A 14,904-nucleotide genomic window follows, 5' to 3' on the forward strand; every position below is an offset into this window, starting at 1 on the left:
TGGCTCAGAAAGCCACGTGGGTGGTTTTACGTCCTTCCGTGGGATATCATGTCTGTCACTCATTTGATCGTTCAGTCGAGGTCGTGTCTGATTTCTCCACTATATAATGACTGTTTCTCTGGCTTTTTTTTTTTTTTAATTTCCTGCAAACTGCTTTTTTCCAAAAAATAAGCAGTCTGTGGGAAGATACTTTAAGATGATGCAAATATGCTGCTCCCCATGAAAATGTTCACCTGGATTGAACACCATGGCTGATTTTTGCCTGATATAGTCTCTACTGCGGGATGACTGCAGGATGCTAATTTTTCCAACTCCAGCCCTCCCTTCATGGTTACCAGCAGACACTTGGTATTTTATTGCAGTAAAACTCTCCCTGCTCCCCCATCTGTTGTTTATTTTATCTGTTATCACTATCGAGTCATAAATTCCTTATTTTTTCAATGCTTTATGATTCATTACCTAACTATCCTGGTGTTTAAATTCCGGATGTGGTCAGTGACATGTTTCCACCATTTTTGGCGCACATCTTTACTTTCTAGAATAATAAAATGTTAAAGGCTCATCTTGTACCTGCCCTGGCCCCACCCTGGCGTCACCGTTTCTCCCCAGAGCCTGTGTTCTTTTGGTGGGGAATGGACTTAGATCACAAAACCTGGGCACTAGGTTTGAGTGCATTACTTTTACAGCCACCGTATCAACATAAATATGTATACATGAGCATACCTGGTAAATATTTCTTAGAGCTACAATAAACAATTTTTGAGAATGTAATGGTGTCTCAGTTTATAGGTACAGCAAAAAGTACAGTATTTAGGGATGAGAAGATTTTTGTCAGCAAACTTAGACTGCTAAACTTTTCTTGGATTTCAAAGCAAAAACAGTAGTGATACTAGCTTGAAGGTCAAATCGGATTGCTGTGGGCAATGTTGGTACCGGAGAGGGTTCCAGGGGGAAGAAATGACTTTGACAATGACATAACTGAGCAATAACAGTAACATTAAAGATCCTGCTTTGGTAATGAGGCCTGATGTCCACCCACGTGGGGGAAAGTGAAAGACAGGGAGGAGGAGCTTGTTTGAGGTCATGTTTAGAGGACTTTGAACGTCAAGACTTAGGATTTGGGGTCTTTAGTAAGAAGATAATGGGAGCTGTTGAAGATTTTTGAATAGTGTCATAACAAGCTTAACTCTGACTCAGAGATTAATCTAGAAGATTCGCCAAGGTTAGATTGAGGAAATTCCCAATTAGGTAAAGAGGCTATTGTAATAGTTCGGTTAGGGGACATAAAGATTTCAACTATGAAATGCAGGAAAGAAAGGGCTTAGATTCGTGGTTTTCAGCCTGTCCGCTGTCCTCCAGAAGCCCAGGGGTGTGGGGCAAAGCTGGGGGCGGGGGAGGGGGAGGGGCAGATATATGAGCTGGGGATCAACTCAGAGCTCTTAGTGCCTGTGAAGGATCCCTTTAAAATATCCCTGAAAGTGTCCCTTTAAAGAAAGGATTCTTGCTGCTTAAGGAACAAAGAAGTACACAGAGAAATTTTGTTTAAAAAAAGTTAAGTTGGACATTTGTTCAGAGTGTTTTAAGCTCATACTTCGTTCATAGTCCCTTTTCCTGAAGTTTTCAGCCTTGATGATCAGGAAAATAGTTGTCATTAGCTGAAGTAAGTCAAATTGTATATATTTTTTTCTTTTTTTTAAAATTGAAGTATAGTCAGTTTATAATATTGTGTCAATTTCTGGTGTACAGCATAGTTTCAGCCCTACAGATACATACGTATATTCATTTTCATATTCTTTTTCATTATAGGTTATTACAAGATACTGAATATAGTTCCCAGTGCTATAAACTTGTTGATTATTTTATATATAGTAGTTAGTATCTGCAAATCTTGATCTCTCAATTTATCCCTTTCTACCCTCTATCCCCGCTGGTAACCATAAGTTTGTTTTCTGTGTCTGTGAGTCTGTTTCTGTTTTGTCAATAAGTTCATTTGTGTCTTTTTCCTTAGATTCCACACATAAGTGATCTCATAGGTATATTGTATAAATATACCACACGTCCATCCCCCACTCTGCCCTGTTCTACTTTTTCTTCATCGCATTTATCCCCTAACATTCTCTGTGATGATTCAGTATATTCTTTGTTTCCTGACACCGGAGTTTGAGCTCCACAGTGGCAGTATGTTTGTTTTAATTTGTTTTGCTTACTGGCCTATCCTAAGCCACAGAATAGTGCCTGGCACATAGTAAGCCCTCAGTGAACATCGTTCAAAGAAGGACGACTAAGAGCATGAAATCAGGAAGCTTGGCTCCCAGGCTTCTAGCTCGTAGCCTACTTGAGAAAGTGAATAAAAGAAAGCTGGAGACGGATGCTGCTTAAATCAACCTGCGTTCCTTGGATCTGAACCTAGGACAGTCATTGGCCTGGATAAAACAGGCCTGGAAAAAAAATAGTAATAGTTTTTTAAAAAGGCCTGGAAAGTACTGCATAAGCCATCCCTTTGCTAGGCAGTCATCTTCTACATTAGCTTCGTAATTGCTGTAGGAAGTCCTATGGTAACTGTTTCTTGAACTCACTTGATCACAAAACTCTCTTTTGGTAACTCACTAATTGTTTAAAAAAATTTTTTTTTTATTGAAGTCTAGTTAACTTACAATGTTGTGTTAGTTTCAGGTGTACAGCAAAGTGATTCAGTTACATGTATTATATATATATATACATATTCTTTTTCATATTCTTCTCCATTATGATTTACTACAAGATAATGAAGGTGGATCCCTGTGATATATAGTAAGACCTTGTTATTTGTCTATTTTATATATAGTAGTTTGTATCTGTTAATCCCAAACTCCTAATTTATCTCTCCCCCACCCCCTTTCCCCTTTGGTAACTGTAAGTCTGTTTTCTATGTCTGTGATAATTCATTTATTGTTGTGAAACACTCTTGGCTCATGGCAAACAGAGTTTGAGAAAAAGCCATCCTGGAGTATTACCTGTAGGTCCCAGGGGAGGTTGGCAGTTCTTTTAAGTTGGTTTTGGTTGATGAGCTGTGCCAGTCCGCATGCTGCTCAGAAGGAGGCCGGAGTGCAGCGAGCTCAAGACTGCAGCTCCGCCTTAAACTGCTCTTACAAGTTAAGATGCGTTTAAAAGTTAGCTTGTGTTTTAGGTATTTGGGAATAAGATGATCATCCCCTCCCTGGATGGAGACCTCTTCCAGTGGGACCGAGACCGCGAGAGCATGGAAACAGTTCCGTTTACAGTTGAATCACTTCTTGAATCGTCTTATAAGTTTGGAGATGATGTCGTCTTGGTTGGAGGAAAGTCCCTCACTACGTATGGACTCGGTGCATATAGTGGGAAGGTGAGTAAAAACGTTCGATTTATTTAGGGAGAACCCAGAATAAATAGAAATAGAAGAAATAATTTCTTAAACTGTGCTATTACTGGTTGAGGTTTGTTATAATTTTCCCCTGAAGATATCGTTTATTTTTTGGGTTTTATTTTTTAATTTTATTTCATTTTTTTTCCCTTAATGGGGGCACTGGGGATTGAACCCAGAACCTTGTGCACACCAAGCACGTGCTCTACCACTGAGCTGTACCCCTACCCCCAGGATATCATTTGTTTTAATTGAAGAATCGTCAAGTGGCAAGGGGGGAAATATTATTAACAGAAACTAAATTTACCCAAGATAACAGAATAAACAGCACAGCCAGGACTAGCAGGAGGAAGAGAATTAATAACTGTGGTCTGCCATGTGTCAGGTGCATTTCACATGCATCATTTTGAAATCATCACAGTATTTTTTAGATTTTAAAATTTCCACTTGGATAGATGAGGAACCTTCCAAAGGTGAATGATAATCCTGATGTTAAGAATAATTGCTACTACTTATTTATCCAGTTTGACCCTATAACAGGGGGATCCAAGAGGAAAGTTTGTACTCATTTTACAGATGAGAAAACTGAGACTCTTTAAAGGCTCAGAAACTTCCAAGGCCAGATTTGACTTAGATCTGTGTGACGATCAAGTCATGCTGTTAATGACCTAGACTTTCTCCAGTGTTAGCGCTTAGGAGATAAGCACACTCTGCTTCTAAGATTGGGTCTTGTAATATTAATCCATTATTGGGAATAACTAATTAAAGACATGCTTTTTAGAAAGGTAAAAAAAAAAAAAATCTTTTTTTAACCCCTTAATGCCTGGTACTTGAATATTTATCTATAGGTTTGAGACTGAAACAAGGCAGAATAGAGATCTTTGGTCTTGAGTTTTTCAGACTTCAGCGACTCCTTGTCTCAGTGTCAGGTCCATAGGCCCTCCCTGTTCTTGTACATGCTTTTCTGCCTTCTCCATCTTCTCATCATAAAAGAGTCTTCCTTTTTCCTTGGATGAAGACCTGAAGGAGGCACTTTAAAATACTACAGCTATTAAAAAAGGTTCAAATTTTTAAAGACTATTTCTGTTATAGGGCAATACTGAGGTTGGTTTTTTTTTTTCAATTTGCCCAGAACTTTATTAATGATACAATGACTAAGACATCACAACTAGCTATCCATTTTTTTCCATAGAAATGCTCAAAGTAAGGCTAAAACAGTCCAAATTCTTAAAATCATTCCCTGAAAAAAATATTCAGCAGTCCTTTTTTGGTTCTAAAGGTTTCATTTCAGGAGTTGGTGGTAATCCAGCGGATGCTTCTTAATACTTGGGTACTTTTTACACATCTCCCCAATTTCCTTTCACTTTTTATAAATTATAGAGCTTGTTTTTTTTTCACTGTCTCTGATCTCCTGTAACTTTTTCTCATTCCTAATTTTGTATCTGCCTTTTCAGGTGAGGTACATCTGTTCAGCTCTGGGCTGTCGCCAGTGGGACAGTGATGAAGTGGAACCAGAAGAGGGCATCCTGCTTCTGCAGCGCACCCAGAAAACCGTGAGAGCGGTCGGACCTCGCAGTGGCAATGAGAAGTGGGTATTCAGATAGCGCTGCTATCGATGTTTAGAAGTGCAAGACCAGAATTCACCGGCTTTTTCTTTGTGGAGATTTTCTGATCTTGTTTCCCTAAAAGCATCCTCCTCTTTTGAGAGAAACGTAGCCCCTAAATTTAAAATGGCCTCATGATTATTAACAGATCCTGAACTAAACTACTCACCATGTGCTTCAGCATACGGTAACCGGGAGGAGCCCCGTACAATGAGTGGATATTGGCTTAGTCTTAGGTTACTGATATTTTTTATAACAACCTCACTGATCAAAGTTCTTTGAATGCAGAACAAAGCTAATGTGCTTTGTTTCACTTGGGCCTGTTTGACTCTGCAGTTCTCTCTAGTAGATCATTTCACAGGTTGTCGGACAGTCAGATCTCAATTTTAAAATAATATTTTAATCCCTTGTCTTCAAGTTTTAAAGTATAATTTATTTGGGCCACTTCTTTCTTGTTTCCTTTTTCAAATAATGTAAATTTTTACCTTTAAAATAATATGATTGGATTAGACAGATTGGTCGTAAATGACATGCTTGATTTTTTTTTAACCTAATATTTAAATTTTAAATTGCTGCGCAGTAAAAATAATTTTAGATACCATCTTCATCTTTGAAAGTGAACCAGGCTTTCTCAGGTTTTGTCTAATCTGATGCAGTGTAATTCAGTTTCCTTTCCTGAAAACTGTTTTCTCAAATTCGATTAAGAATGAGTTCTTTCTCCGTTCACTGGACTGTGAGTGGGGCTTTGCATCTGCTGACAACCTGACCTCCTTTATCCTGGTGGGGTTTTATTTCCTTAAGTGTATGGGTGCTTGCTGGCTGCTCAGCTACCTCAGGAGCAGGTGTTCAACTCGACAGAACTTGAGTTATCAGAACGGGGAGAGCCTGGGGTCTAAGATCCATGTTCCTTAAGTATCTATTTTTTAGCAGATGTTGAGACTTCTAGGGCCATTTTATATCTCAGAGTCAAGACCACTATACTGCCAATAGTTAGGTGATTTTTCTGTATGTTAATTATAGGGGAAACAATATTGCTACCACTTTATGGATATATGGACAGTGAAACTCAGACAAGGTTGAATGACTAACCCGATCTCAGTCTAGAGATCTGTGATTGCAGCTGAGGTGGTAAGACCTTCAGGCTTCGTATCCTGGGTGACATTGCCTTTCGAGGCTGCATTTGCATAAAAATCTAAAACTGATGCATCCATCTCGCCTTTTACATTGGTTTATTGGGATGTATTAGTTTCTCTGCACTTGAAAAATATGCCCAGACTTTAAGAAGTAAGGCACACTGCAAGCTGCCTCATTTTAAGGTGATTTTGATGGGTTTTGAGATAATCGCCCTGATTTGGACATGTGAACATCTGTTGATTTTTGAGAGATGCTCTGCCCGGCAGCCGTTGTCAGTTCCCATCTCTCAGAGCCCATTTCTAAAGGGTCAAAGTCACGCCCTCTTGTGGCGTAAATCAGCAGAGCACGCTTTTCCAGAAGATTGTGTTGAGTTGCTCCTTTTCTCATCACCAAATTTTACTGTTTGCTTCCTCGCTCTAGAAGAGTTCTTTATTATTTGGTGCCTTTATTTAAGTGTAAATTTCTAAAACACGCCTTTGTAAATTTAAGGTGGAATTTCAGTGTTGGCCACTTTGAACTTCGGTATATTCCAGACATGGAAACTAGAGCCGGATTTATTGAAAGCACTTTAAAACCCCATGGAAACAAAGAAGAGTCTAAAATTATTTCAGATGTGGACGAACAGGAAGCTGTCATGATGGACACAGTGATAAAGGTCTCCGTTGCCGACTGGAAAGTTATGGCGTTTAGTAAGAAGGGAGGACATCTCGAATGGGAATACCAGGTACCTAAAACCACTGAGAATTTATAACTATGTTTTTTTTTTCACTTTCTCAGTTTGACCAGACATGTTGAGTAGAGGGAAGTGACTGCCATTTCGGATTTTCAATATATCCTCTGTGCTTTAAGCAATTTGTGATTTTACATCTATTAGAATGGCTGTTACAAGAAAGATAAACAATTGGTGAGGATGCTGGTGAACAGTGTGTAACAGCGTATCTCTGTTTTTTGTTTTGGGGGGTTTTTTTGGCTTAGGACAACAGAAGTTTATTCTTTCACAGTTCTGGAAACCAGAAGTCCTAAGTCAGGGTGTTGGCAGGGCTACACCCTCTTGGGAGGCTGGAGGGGAGAATCCTTCCTGGCTTATTCATGTTTCTAGAGGTCCCTTGTCTTGGGACTGCAATTTCAATTACAAGGGTACCTTTGTACACTGTTGGTGAGAATGTAAATTGGTATGGCTATTATGGAAAACAGCGTGGAGGTTCCTCAGAATGTTAAAAAGAAGTGAAGAGACTAGATCTTAAATGTTCTTAAAACACACGCACACACAGTAACTGTGAGGGGATGGATATGTCAACTAACCTGACTCTGCTAATTATTTTTCAATGCAACATGTATCAAAATATCACACTATACGCCATAAATATATACATGTTTTTCATTTGTCAATTATACTTCAGTAAAGCTGGAAAAGTAAAAATTTGAAATCTGTGGTTTTAAATGATATTTCAGGAGTTGGAATATACATAAATGTGCTTGAAGTTATATAAAAGTCCTTCTCCATTTTTGTTTAGTTTTGTACGCCCATTGCCTCTGCCTGGTTGGTGAAGGATGGCAAAGTCGTTCCCATCAGTCTTTTCGATGATACGAGTTACGCCCCTAATGATGGAGTTTTAGAAGATGAAGAAGACATTGTGGAAGCTGCGCGAGGAGCCACGGAGAGCAGCGTCTACCTGGGTGAGTGGGCGTCTGTTACCGAGTGATGGTTCGTCCTGGTGTCTAGGTTTTATCCCTGGATTGTTCCTTCCTCAGGTGTGCCTGTAGCAGCTTTAATTCCTAAGTACATTCTCTGGCCTTAAGATTGATAACTTTGATTTCCACTCCTGCCTTTTTCTTTCATTTATCCAATTCTGAAACTTAATTACTATAGCATACTGTTTTTCTCTGAAACCTTATATTTAAAAGGCTTAGAAATGTTGACATTATATAGCATGATTTCACATCACTTATATTTCCTCAAAGTCTAAAATGTTCTACATTTGCATTTGCATTCATATTTGTATATTTACCAATTTACTCCTCCTTAAAGATGATTTTTTTTTCTGTGCATCTATACAATCTATCTGAAAAACAAAGATAAAATGCTGGTATGCTGCTGGGCAGTTGAAAGCCTTTCATATAATAAATTTTGAAAACCCTTGAATCTGATTATTTTGAACTAGTTTTGTGGTCAAATACTCATTAAATTCTTTAAATTCTTTCAAGGTGGTACCTACCCCTCAATCTCAACGAAGTGCAAGAATTTGAAAGAATAATAACAGGTCATACATCATGTGCTATGGTGGTATTTAATATCTCTGGATAGGTTTTCTTAAGGAGAAGGTTAGGTCATTTAAGCTATTAGTTTCATAAAAGTACATTGATTTCTTTGAATTTTTCTGCTGGAAGAGTTATCTGGTAATTATCGAAAATTATTCAATGAGAAACATTGCAACTTGTGTGTAACTTTTCCTTCCCTATTTTTGTTTGAATAACCTTTGGGTCAAATTTGAGAGCTTCAGGCACGATTCTTTGAAAAGCGCTGTGTGGCACACGACACGAATAGATAACTGGAATGAATCTAATTTTATCCAATCGGAAGTGAACCTTTTTGGTAAAATTGTTGGTGCTTGATTCTAAATGTAACTGCCAATGCTTTGGTTGATTCAGGAATGTACAGAGGCCAGCTGTATCTGCAGTCATCAGTCAGAATTTCAGAAAAATTTCCTACGAGTCCCAAGGCCTTGGAATCTGTCAATGGTGAAAATGCCATTATTCCTTTGCCAACAATCAAATGGAAACCCTTAATTCGTAAGTGAATTGTGAACTTTTATAAATGTTATTCAGGCATCAGAGATCTAATCGTGACCATCTTTGCCCGAGTTTTGAACATCACAGAGATCACAACTATGACCTACTCTATACCTTCTGATAAACTGGGAAGGTATTTTGGACTTTAACGAATTTTAATGGTTATTTAGAACATGATTTCATTGAAGCAACAGCTGCTTCTGTAGAAATCAGTGTTAATAAAATACTTCTCTAGGCAGCTCAGAAAAACTCTTAACCATTCTCTGATTATGCTTTCGTATCATTTAGCTCTTAGTTTATTTATATGAAGAATATTTATGAAAATTTATCTGGTTATCACATTGTAATCTTTGAGACATTCAAATGAGTTGAATTCGAATACTGGGCCACCCGCTTCCTTCAGTTATCTTTCTATACCTTGCAGATATGTTTTTGATCACATATATCACTTTTTTTTTTTTAATGGAGGTACTGGGGGTTCAACCCAGGACCTCATGCCTGCTAAGCACGTGCTCTGCCACTAAGCTATTACCTTATCCCCTCACATCATATTTTAATTGCTTGTTTACATGACTCATCTTCTCTACAAGACTGTGCTTTTCAAGGGAAAGAACCTTGGGCCATTTGTTTGACTTAACATTTTTGAGCTGAACCACGGTTGAATATTTTTTTTTTGAATGAATGAAGCACACGAATTCTCATTAAAGTCATAACAGTTAAGATTTTTCCATTTTTTTGTAGATTCTCCTTCCAGAACTCCTGTCTTGGTAGGGTCTGATGAATTCGACAAATGTCTAAGTAACGATAAGTTTTCTCATGAAGAGTACAGCAATGGTGCCCTTTCAATCTTACAGTATCCGTATGGTGAGTTTGATTATGCTGGCATTGGAAATGCTATTTTGTTTTCCATTTTTGTTTTGTTTTGTTTTGGGAATGGGGAGGTAATTAGGTTTGTTTGTTTGTTTAATGGAGATACTTGGGGATTGAACCCAGAACCTCCTGCATGCTAAGCACACACTCTACCACTGAGCTATTCCCCCCGCCTCTATTTCTTTTAATTTCTTAATTTGAAATTAATTCATAGGATTCAAATGAAAGGTAGTCAATTGGAGGGTAGAAAATAAAATATCTTGGGAGGCAAACATGAGTGGTGGCCAAGGGTACAAGCTCCAAAGTCAGATTGCCAGGGTTCAGATTCTAGTTTTGCCACATGCTGGGCTGGGCACACCTACCTTCCCTGTGTCTCTGTTCCTTCACCTGTAAAACAAGGATATAGTCACCCTAACATCTGTTGATTGGGTCGTTTATAAGGTCGAAATGAGATCGTGTACGTACGGCCTTAATTAGCACCAGGCCTAGCAAATAGTAAGTGTTCAATAAGCATTAGTCCTTGTTATTAGCTCTCATTTAATTGTCAGCCTATACAATAAAATCTGTATAGTATCAGCCCGTATAATGAAGGAAATAGGTGTTTCCCACAGAGCTATGTGAAAATGCTATAAAATGAGGTTGTTTTAATTTTGTCCTCCAGCAAGAAAAATCAGTACAAAAGTCAAGAATAGGTGAAATTCGGCATGAAATAAGTATTTCAAGTTAGGATATTTTCAGATATGGAAGTCTTTTGAATGGTTGGATATTTAAAAAGTCCTCAAGTCTGCAGTAGGCAAAAATATAGACTCCTTTTTGGTTACCCTAGATGCTCAAACTGCAAAATTATTGTAGCATATAAATTAACATAGGAGGCAAAGGTACAGCTCAAGTGACAGAGCACATGCTTAGCATGCATGAGGTCTTGGGTTCAATCCCCAGTACCTTCTGTAAGAATTAATGAATAAATAAATAAGTAAATAAATAAATAAATAAACTTAAAAATTACCTCTCCCCACCAGGGAAAAGAAAAAAAAACCCTAAAATAAAATAATAATAATAATAAAGCTAATTCCAAAAAAGTAAATTGATTAACATATAGCACAGAGAACGATATTCAATATCTTGTAGTAATCTGTAATGAAAAAGAATATGAAAACGAATATATGTATGTTCATGTATGTACATCGGAAATTAACACAACATTGTAAACTGACTATAGTTCAATAAATAAATAAACAAATAAATAGATTAACAACAACAGCAACAAAACCCAGGGGGCTCTGCTGAACGACAGACCACAGTCTAGCTGGTACTGAACAAAATATAAAGTAAGAGAATTGTGTAATCTGCCCGCGTGGCACAAAATAGATTTTATAGAAGATAAAAAGACAGGCTGCTCTCTAGGACAAGCTCAGTTTGGCAGCCTAAAATGAACAAAAGAGCACAGTGGAGCTGTTTTCCTTTCAGCTGGTGAAGAATGAGTAATGGTAAAAGTTGGTATTTTATTGATGCTAAATGAAAATAAGGTTTAAAATCCTTCAAGGAGGTTCGAGTCCTGTCTGATTCTTCCTTGCATGTAAAGTGTTGAGTTATTAATGAGGTAAGGAATGGAGTAGCCTTTAAGGTTTTTTCTAGTCTTAGTATTCAATAGAAAGCAAAGGTAAGATGCTTATGGAATAAAGGAAAACCTATTTGTATAGAAAGAAGGAAAAGCAGGGTCAATGAAATGTGCTAAAGAATTTAGAAAAAGGAATTGTTATTATAAGTCAAAGGAAATTAGATAATTTTTAGCAATGAAAGGTGGATCTATATTTAAAGAGAAAAACACTTTTCATATTTGTTTCTGAAGATAATGGATATTACCTGCCCTACTACAAGAGGGAAAGGAGCAAACGGAGCACGCAGATCACGGTCAGGTTTCTGGACAATCCAAATTACAGCAAGAATGTCCGCAGGAAGGACCCTGTCCTCCTCTTACACTGGTGGAAGGAAATCGTTGGAACTATCCTGTTTTGTATTGTAGCAACAACTTTCATTGTGCGCCGACTTTTCCATCCTCACCCTCACAGAGTAAGACATTTTTTAGAATCGAATTGATTTCGAAGTGTCGGGACTAGAGAAAGCTTATAGTATGTGTGGGGTGGGGAGTGGGGCAGGGAGTACATAATACTTATGTTTTACCCTAAAATCATTTTTGCCCTTACTCTTGTCTCCATGTCCTTGTCCCCTTCACTCCTCAACCCGCTGCAGCCTGGTTTCCACCCTTATCCTTCCATCTCCCTTTGACAAGGGAGATGCTGTGTTTTCTGTGTTCTTATGACGAGTTTGTTTTCCTCAATGTTATTCATTTTTCAGTGTTATTTTATAGCCTAAGATTGTCAGCTAACTTCAATTTGGCTTCGTACTGATAGTGATTTTTTTTCCTCCCACCTTATCAGCAAAGGAAGGAGTCTGAAACTCAGTGTCAAACTGAAAATAAATATGATTCTGTAAGTGGAGAAGCTAATGACAGTAGCTGGAGTGACATAAAAAATTCTGGATATGTATCACGGTAAGAGTCTTATCATAGAATACACGTGTGCATTGTGGCTTCTGGTGGTTAACTGCTTAGATCGAAGAAGAAAACGCCATCGATGTAGAGAAGAAATGGATGGTTGCTAGGAGGAAGAAGGGGTGGGAGTGGGTGGGCGAAATAGACAAAGAACAGAATAGTTATTACTTAACGTCTTCTGTAAACCTCTGGTTATATGGTAGAAAAGTCACGGGGATGTAATACACAGCGTAAGGAACACGGTCAGTAATACTGATAACTGTGTGTGGGGACAGATGGTTACTAGACTTACGGTGGTGATCATTTCATAGTGCATACAAATATCAAGCCATTATGGAGGGCATGTGAAACGAACGTAGTATTATACGCCAACGATATTTCAATTAAAAAAAGCCTCTAAAGTAAGATCTTGGTTAACTTTTTTTTTAATATTTGAATATCTAGGTAAATAAAACATAGGCTTATCCCTTACATTACTTAAACTTACTCGAAGTGGCATTTAAAGAGGGCTGGAAATAGAGTGTTACAGAAGTTTAGAATTACAGCCACCATGTATGTCAATCATATCTCAATAAAACTGAAAGGAAAAAAGGACTATAGTCACCAAACTGAGGTCTTATTCGGATAACTTTCTTACTGAGGGTCTACCAAGTACTGGGCTTGACATTACTAGCACCAAATAATAATTAATACGTTATTAGAATGTGATGTAAATCTCCATGTGTTACTTAATCCTCAATTATGTAGTTCATTTTTATTCTGTGTAGAGTAAGAAGGAGAAAAATGGGGAGAAATACACCTATAGAACAGATCATTTTTAAAAGCAGAAGAGGGAGGTAGGTTACTTAAAAAGCAGCCAATTCAAATGATTTGAAAGTAAAATTAAAGTAGAGGATCTGTTAGCAATCTGTCAGGTGCTCGGAGTTTGATGCTTCGTGGCACAAGAAATGGTGCCGTGGTCCAGTTTTCTTATGACATGGATTATTGCTACTTCCCCCCCTTGTTTTGACATCATACTTAGCACATCAGTGGTCTGGGGACAAGGAGAAGCTACAGAACCTACTGCTACTAAAATTAAGGCTTGATATAATCAATGTTTTAGCAAAGTGTACTAGGCAGGTAACAAGTCGTAAGGGCTTTAATAGCCTGGCTAATAAAGATGCTGATTGACAGGTCAGTGGCCGGCATGGGCGGCCGGCAGTGAGGGAGGGAGAGGACGGGGCCCCCGACTCCTCTGGCAGTTCACTCCCAGGCCTTTCATCCTTCATCCAACATCTGCTCTGAACATCTGTGTGCAGGACAGTATCTTAGGCTTTGGGAGGAATAAAAAGACTGGGCCTATCTCCTGGGAGAGCTTGAAGTCTATGGGGGGAGTTGATCCTAGAGAAAACATAAACACATAAGAAAAAAGCCGTGAGCTAAGTGACTAACGCTGGCAGTGATGATTCAGGAGGGTGTCACACATGAGGTCACGTTTTAATTGAACCATAAATCATGAATAAGTAAGAGGCAAGGAGAGATGGGGGATGAGTAGGGTATAGTGTGTAAATGTGTGTTTGGAAGGCTGTTGTTAAGCAAATTCAAATAATGTACTTTAATATTGAATTAGACTTAATTTCCCTTTAATGGTATTCAATATGAAGAGAACTGCTGATTGCTTTTAAAATGCAGGAGCTCCGTAGTAACACCTCATAGCTACTGAGTGCCTTCTCAGTTCTAGGCCTTAATAAGAGCATGGGCTCTGGATGCAGTCATGAGTTCATGTCCTAAGCTGGGACCTTCGGCGAGATGATACTTATTACAGAGTCTGTAATCATATACAAGATGTTTCCATTTTCATATGGGTGTTTTCTTTAATATAGGAAGATAATTCAGTTGGCCCTCCATGAGTAGGACGTAAACTTCATGAGCTTGTGCAGCTGGGGAGATGGGTTTGTAGTGAAGTACCTTGACTGGCTATTTTTAGGGACACAGGTTATTACTGTGCATTCTCTGTGAAGGTAATTGGCCCATGGAGGGTTGGCATCTGTTGTCTCTCCTCAACACCATGCTCTAACCAGCTGAGCCAACTACTAAATTCGTATGCGTGTGCAAGTCATAAAGTAATAAACTTAGCCTTATAAGGGACACCAAAGATGATCTAATGCAGCTCTCCCCCACATGGCCAGAAGAAATAATTTCCACAGCCTGCATTTATTCATTCATTCATTTATTCACTCCTGTTTTGTTAGACATTCTATTTGCCAGGTAAGCCCAGTCTCTGGAAATCCAAAGAATAAAAAGAATGCTTTCCTGCATTCAAGGCCCCTACAATTCAGTGGCAATGGAGAAAGAAAACTGCATGTAAACAAACTGCAAATATTGAGACTAATTTTAAATATTCAAGGTACAATGTGCAAAGTACTATAAGAACATTAAGATGGGAGAAGTATAAGGGCAGAAGGGTGTAGCTCAGTGGTAGAGTGCATGGTCAGCATGCACGAGGTCATGGGTTTGATCCCCAGTACCTCCATTAAATAAAAAATAGTAGTGAATGAATAAATAAACCTAATTATCTACCCCCCCCAAAAATAAAT

General features: G+C 38.3%; 1 protein-coding gene and 1 non-coding gene across 4 annotated transcripts in view; one reads left to right on the plus strand and one right to left on the minus strand.

Moving 5' to 3' along the window:
* The window catches only part of EIF2AK3 (eukaryotic translation initiation factor 2 alpha kinase 3), a 61,387-nt gene that overhangs the window by 26,625 nt on the left and 19,858 nt on the right, over positions 1-14,904 (plus strand). For all 3 annotated transcript variants that reach the window (XM_074354609.1, XM_010958963.3, XM_074354608.1), the window contains 8 exons: positions 3,167-3,361; positions 4,834-4,967; positions 6,607-6,841; positions 7,632-7,794; positions 8,767-8,907; positions 9,649-9,771; positions 11,627-11,847; positions 12,216-12,328. In XM_074354609.1, the coding sequence (XP_074210710.1) occupies positions 3,167-3,361; positions 4,834-4,967; positions 6,607-6,841; positions 7,632-7,794; positions 8,767-8,907; positions 9,649-9,771; positions 11,627-11,847; positions 12,216-12,328 (1,325 nt within the window). The remainder of the gene's footprint in view (positions 1-3,166; positions 3,362-4,833; positions 4,968-6,606; positions 6,842-7,631; positions 7,795-8,766; positions 8,908-9,648; positions 9,772-11,626; positions 11,848-12,215; positions 12,329-14,904) is intronic.
* On the minus strand, positions 3,534-3,605 carry TRNAT-GGU (transfer RNA threonine (anticodon GGU)). The gene has a single exon. It is a non-coding gene; the product is annotated as a tRNA-Thr (tRNA).

The sequence above is a fragment of the Camelus bactrianus genome, chromosome 28, assembly GCF_048773025.1.
Source record: "Camelus bactrianus isolate YW-2024 breed Bactrian camel chromosome 28, ASM4877302v1, whole genome shotgun sequence".
Taxonomy (NCBI): Eukaryota; Metazoa; Chordata; class Mammalia; order Artiodactyla; family Camelidae; genus Camelus; species Camelus bactrianus.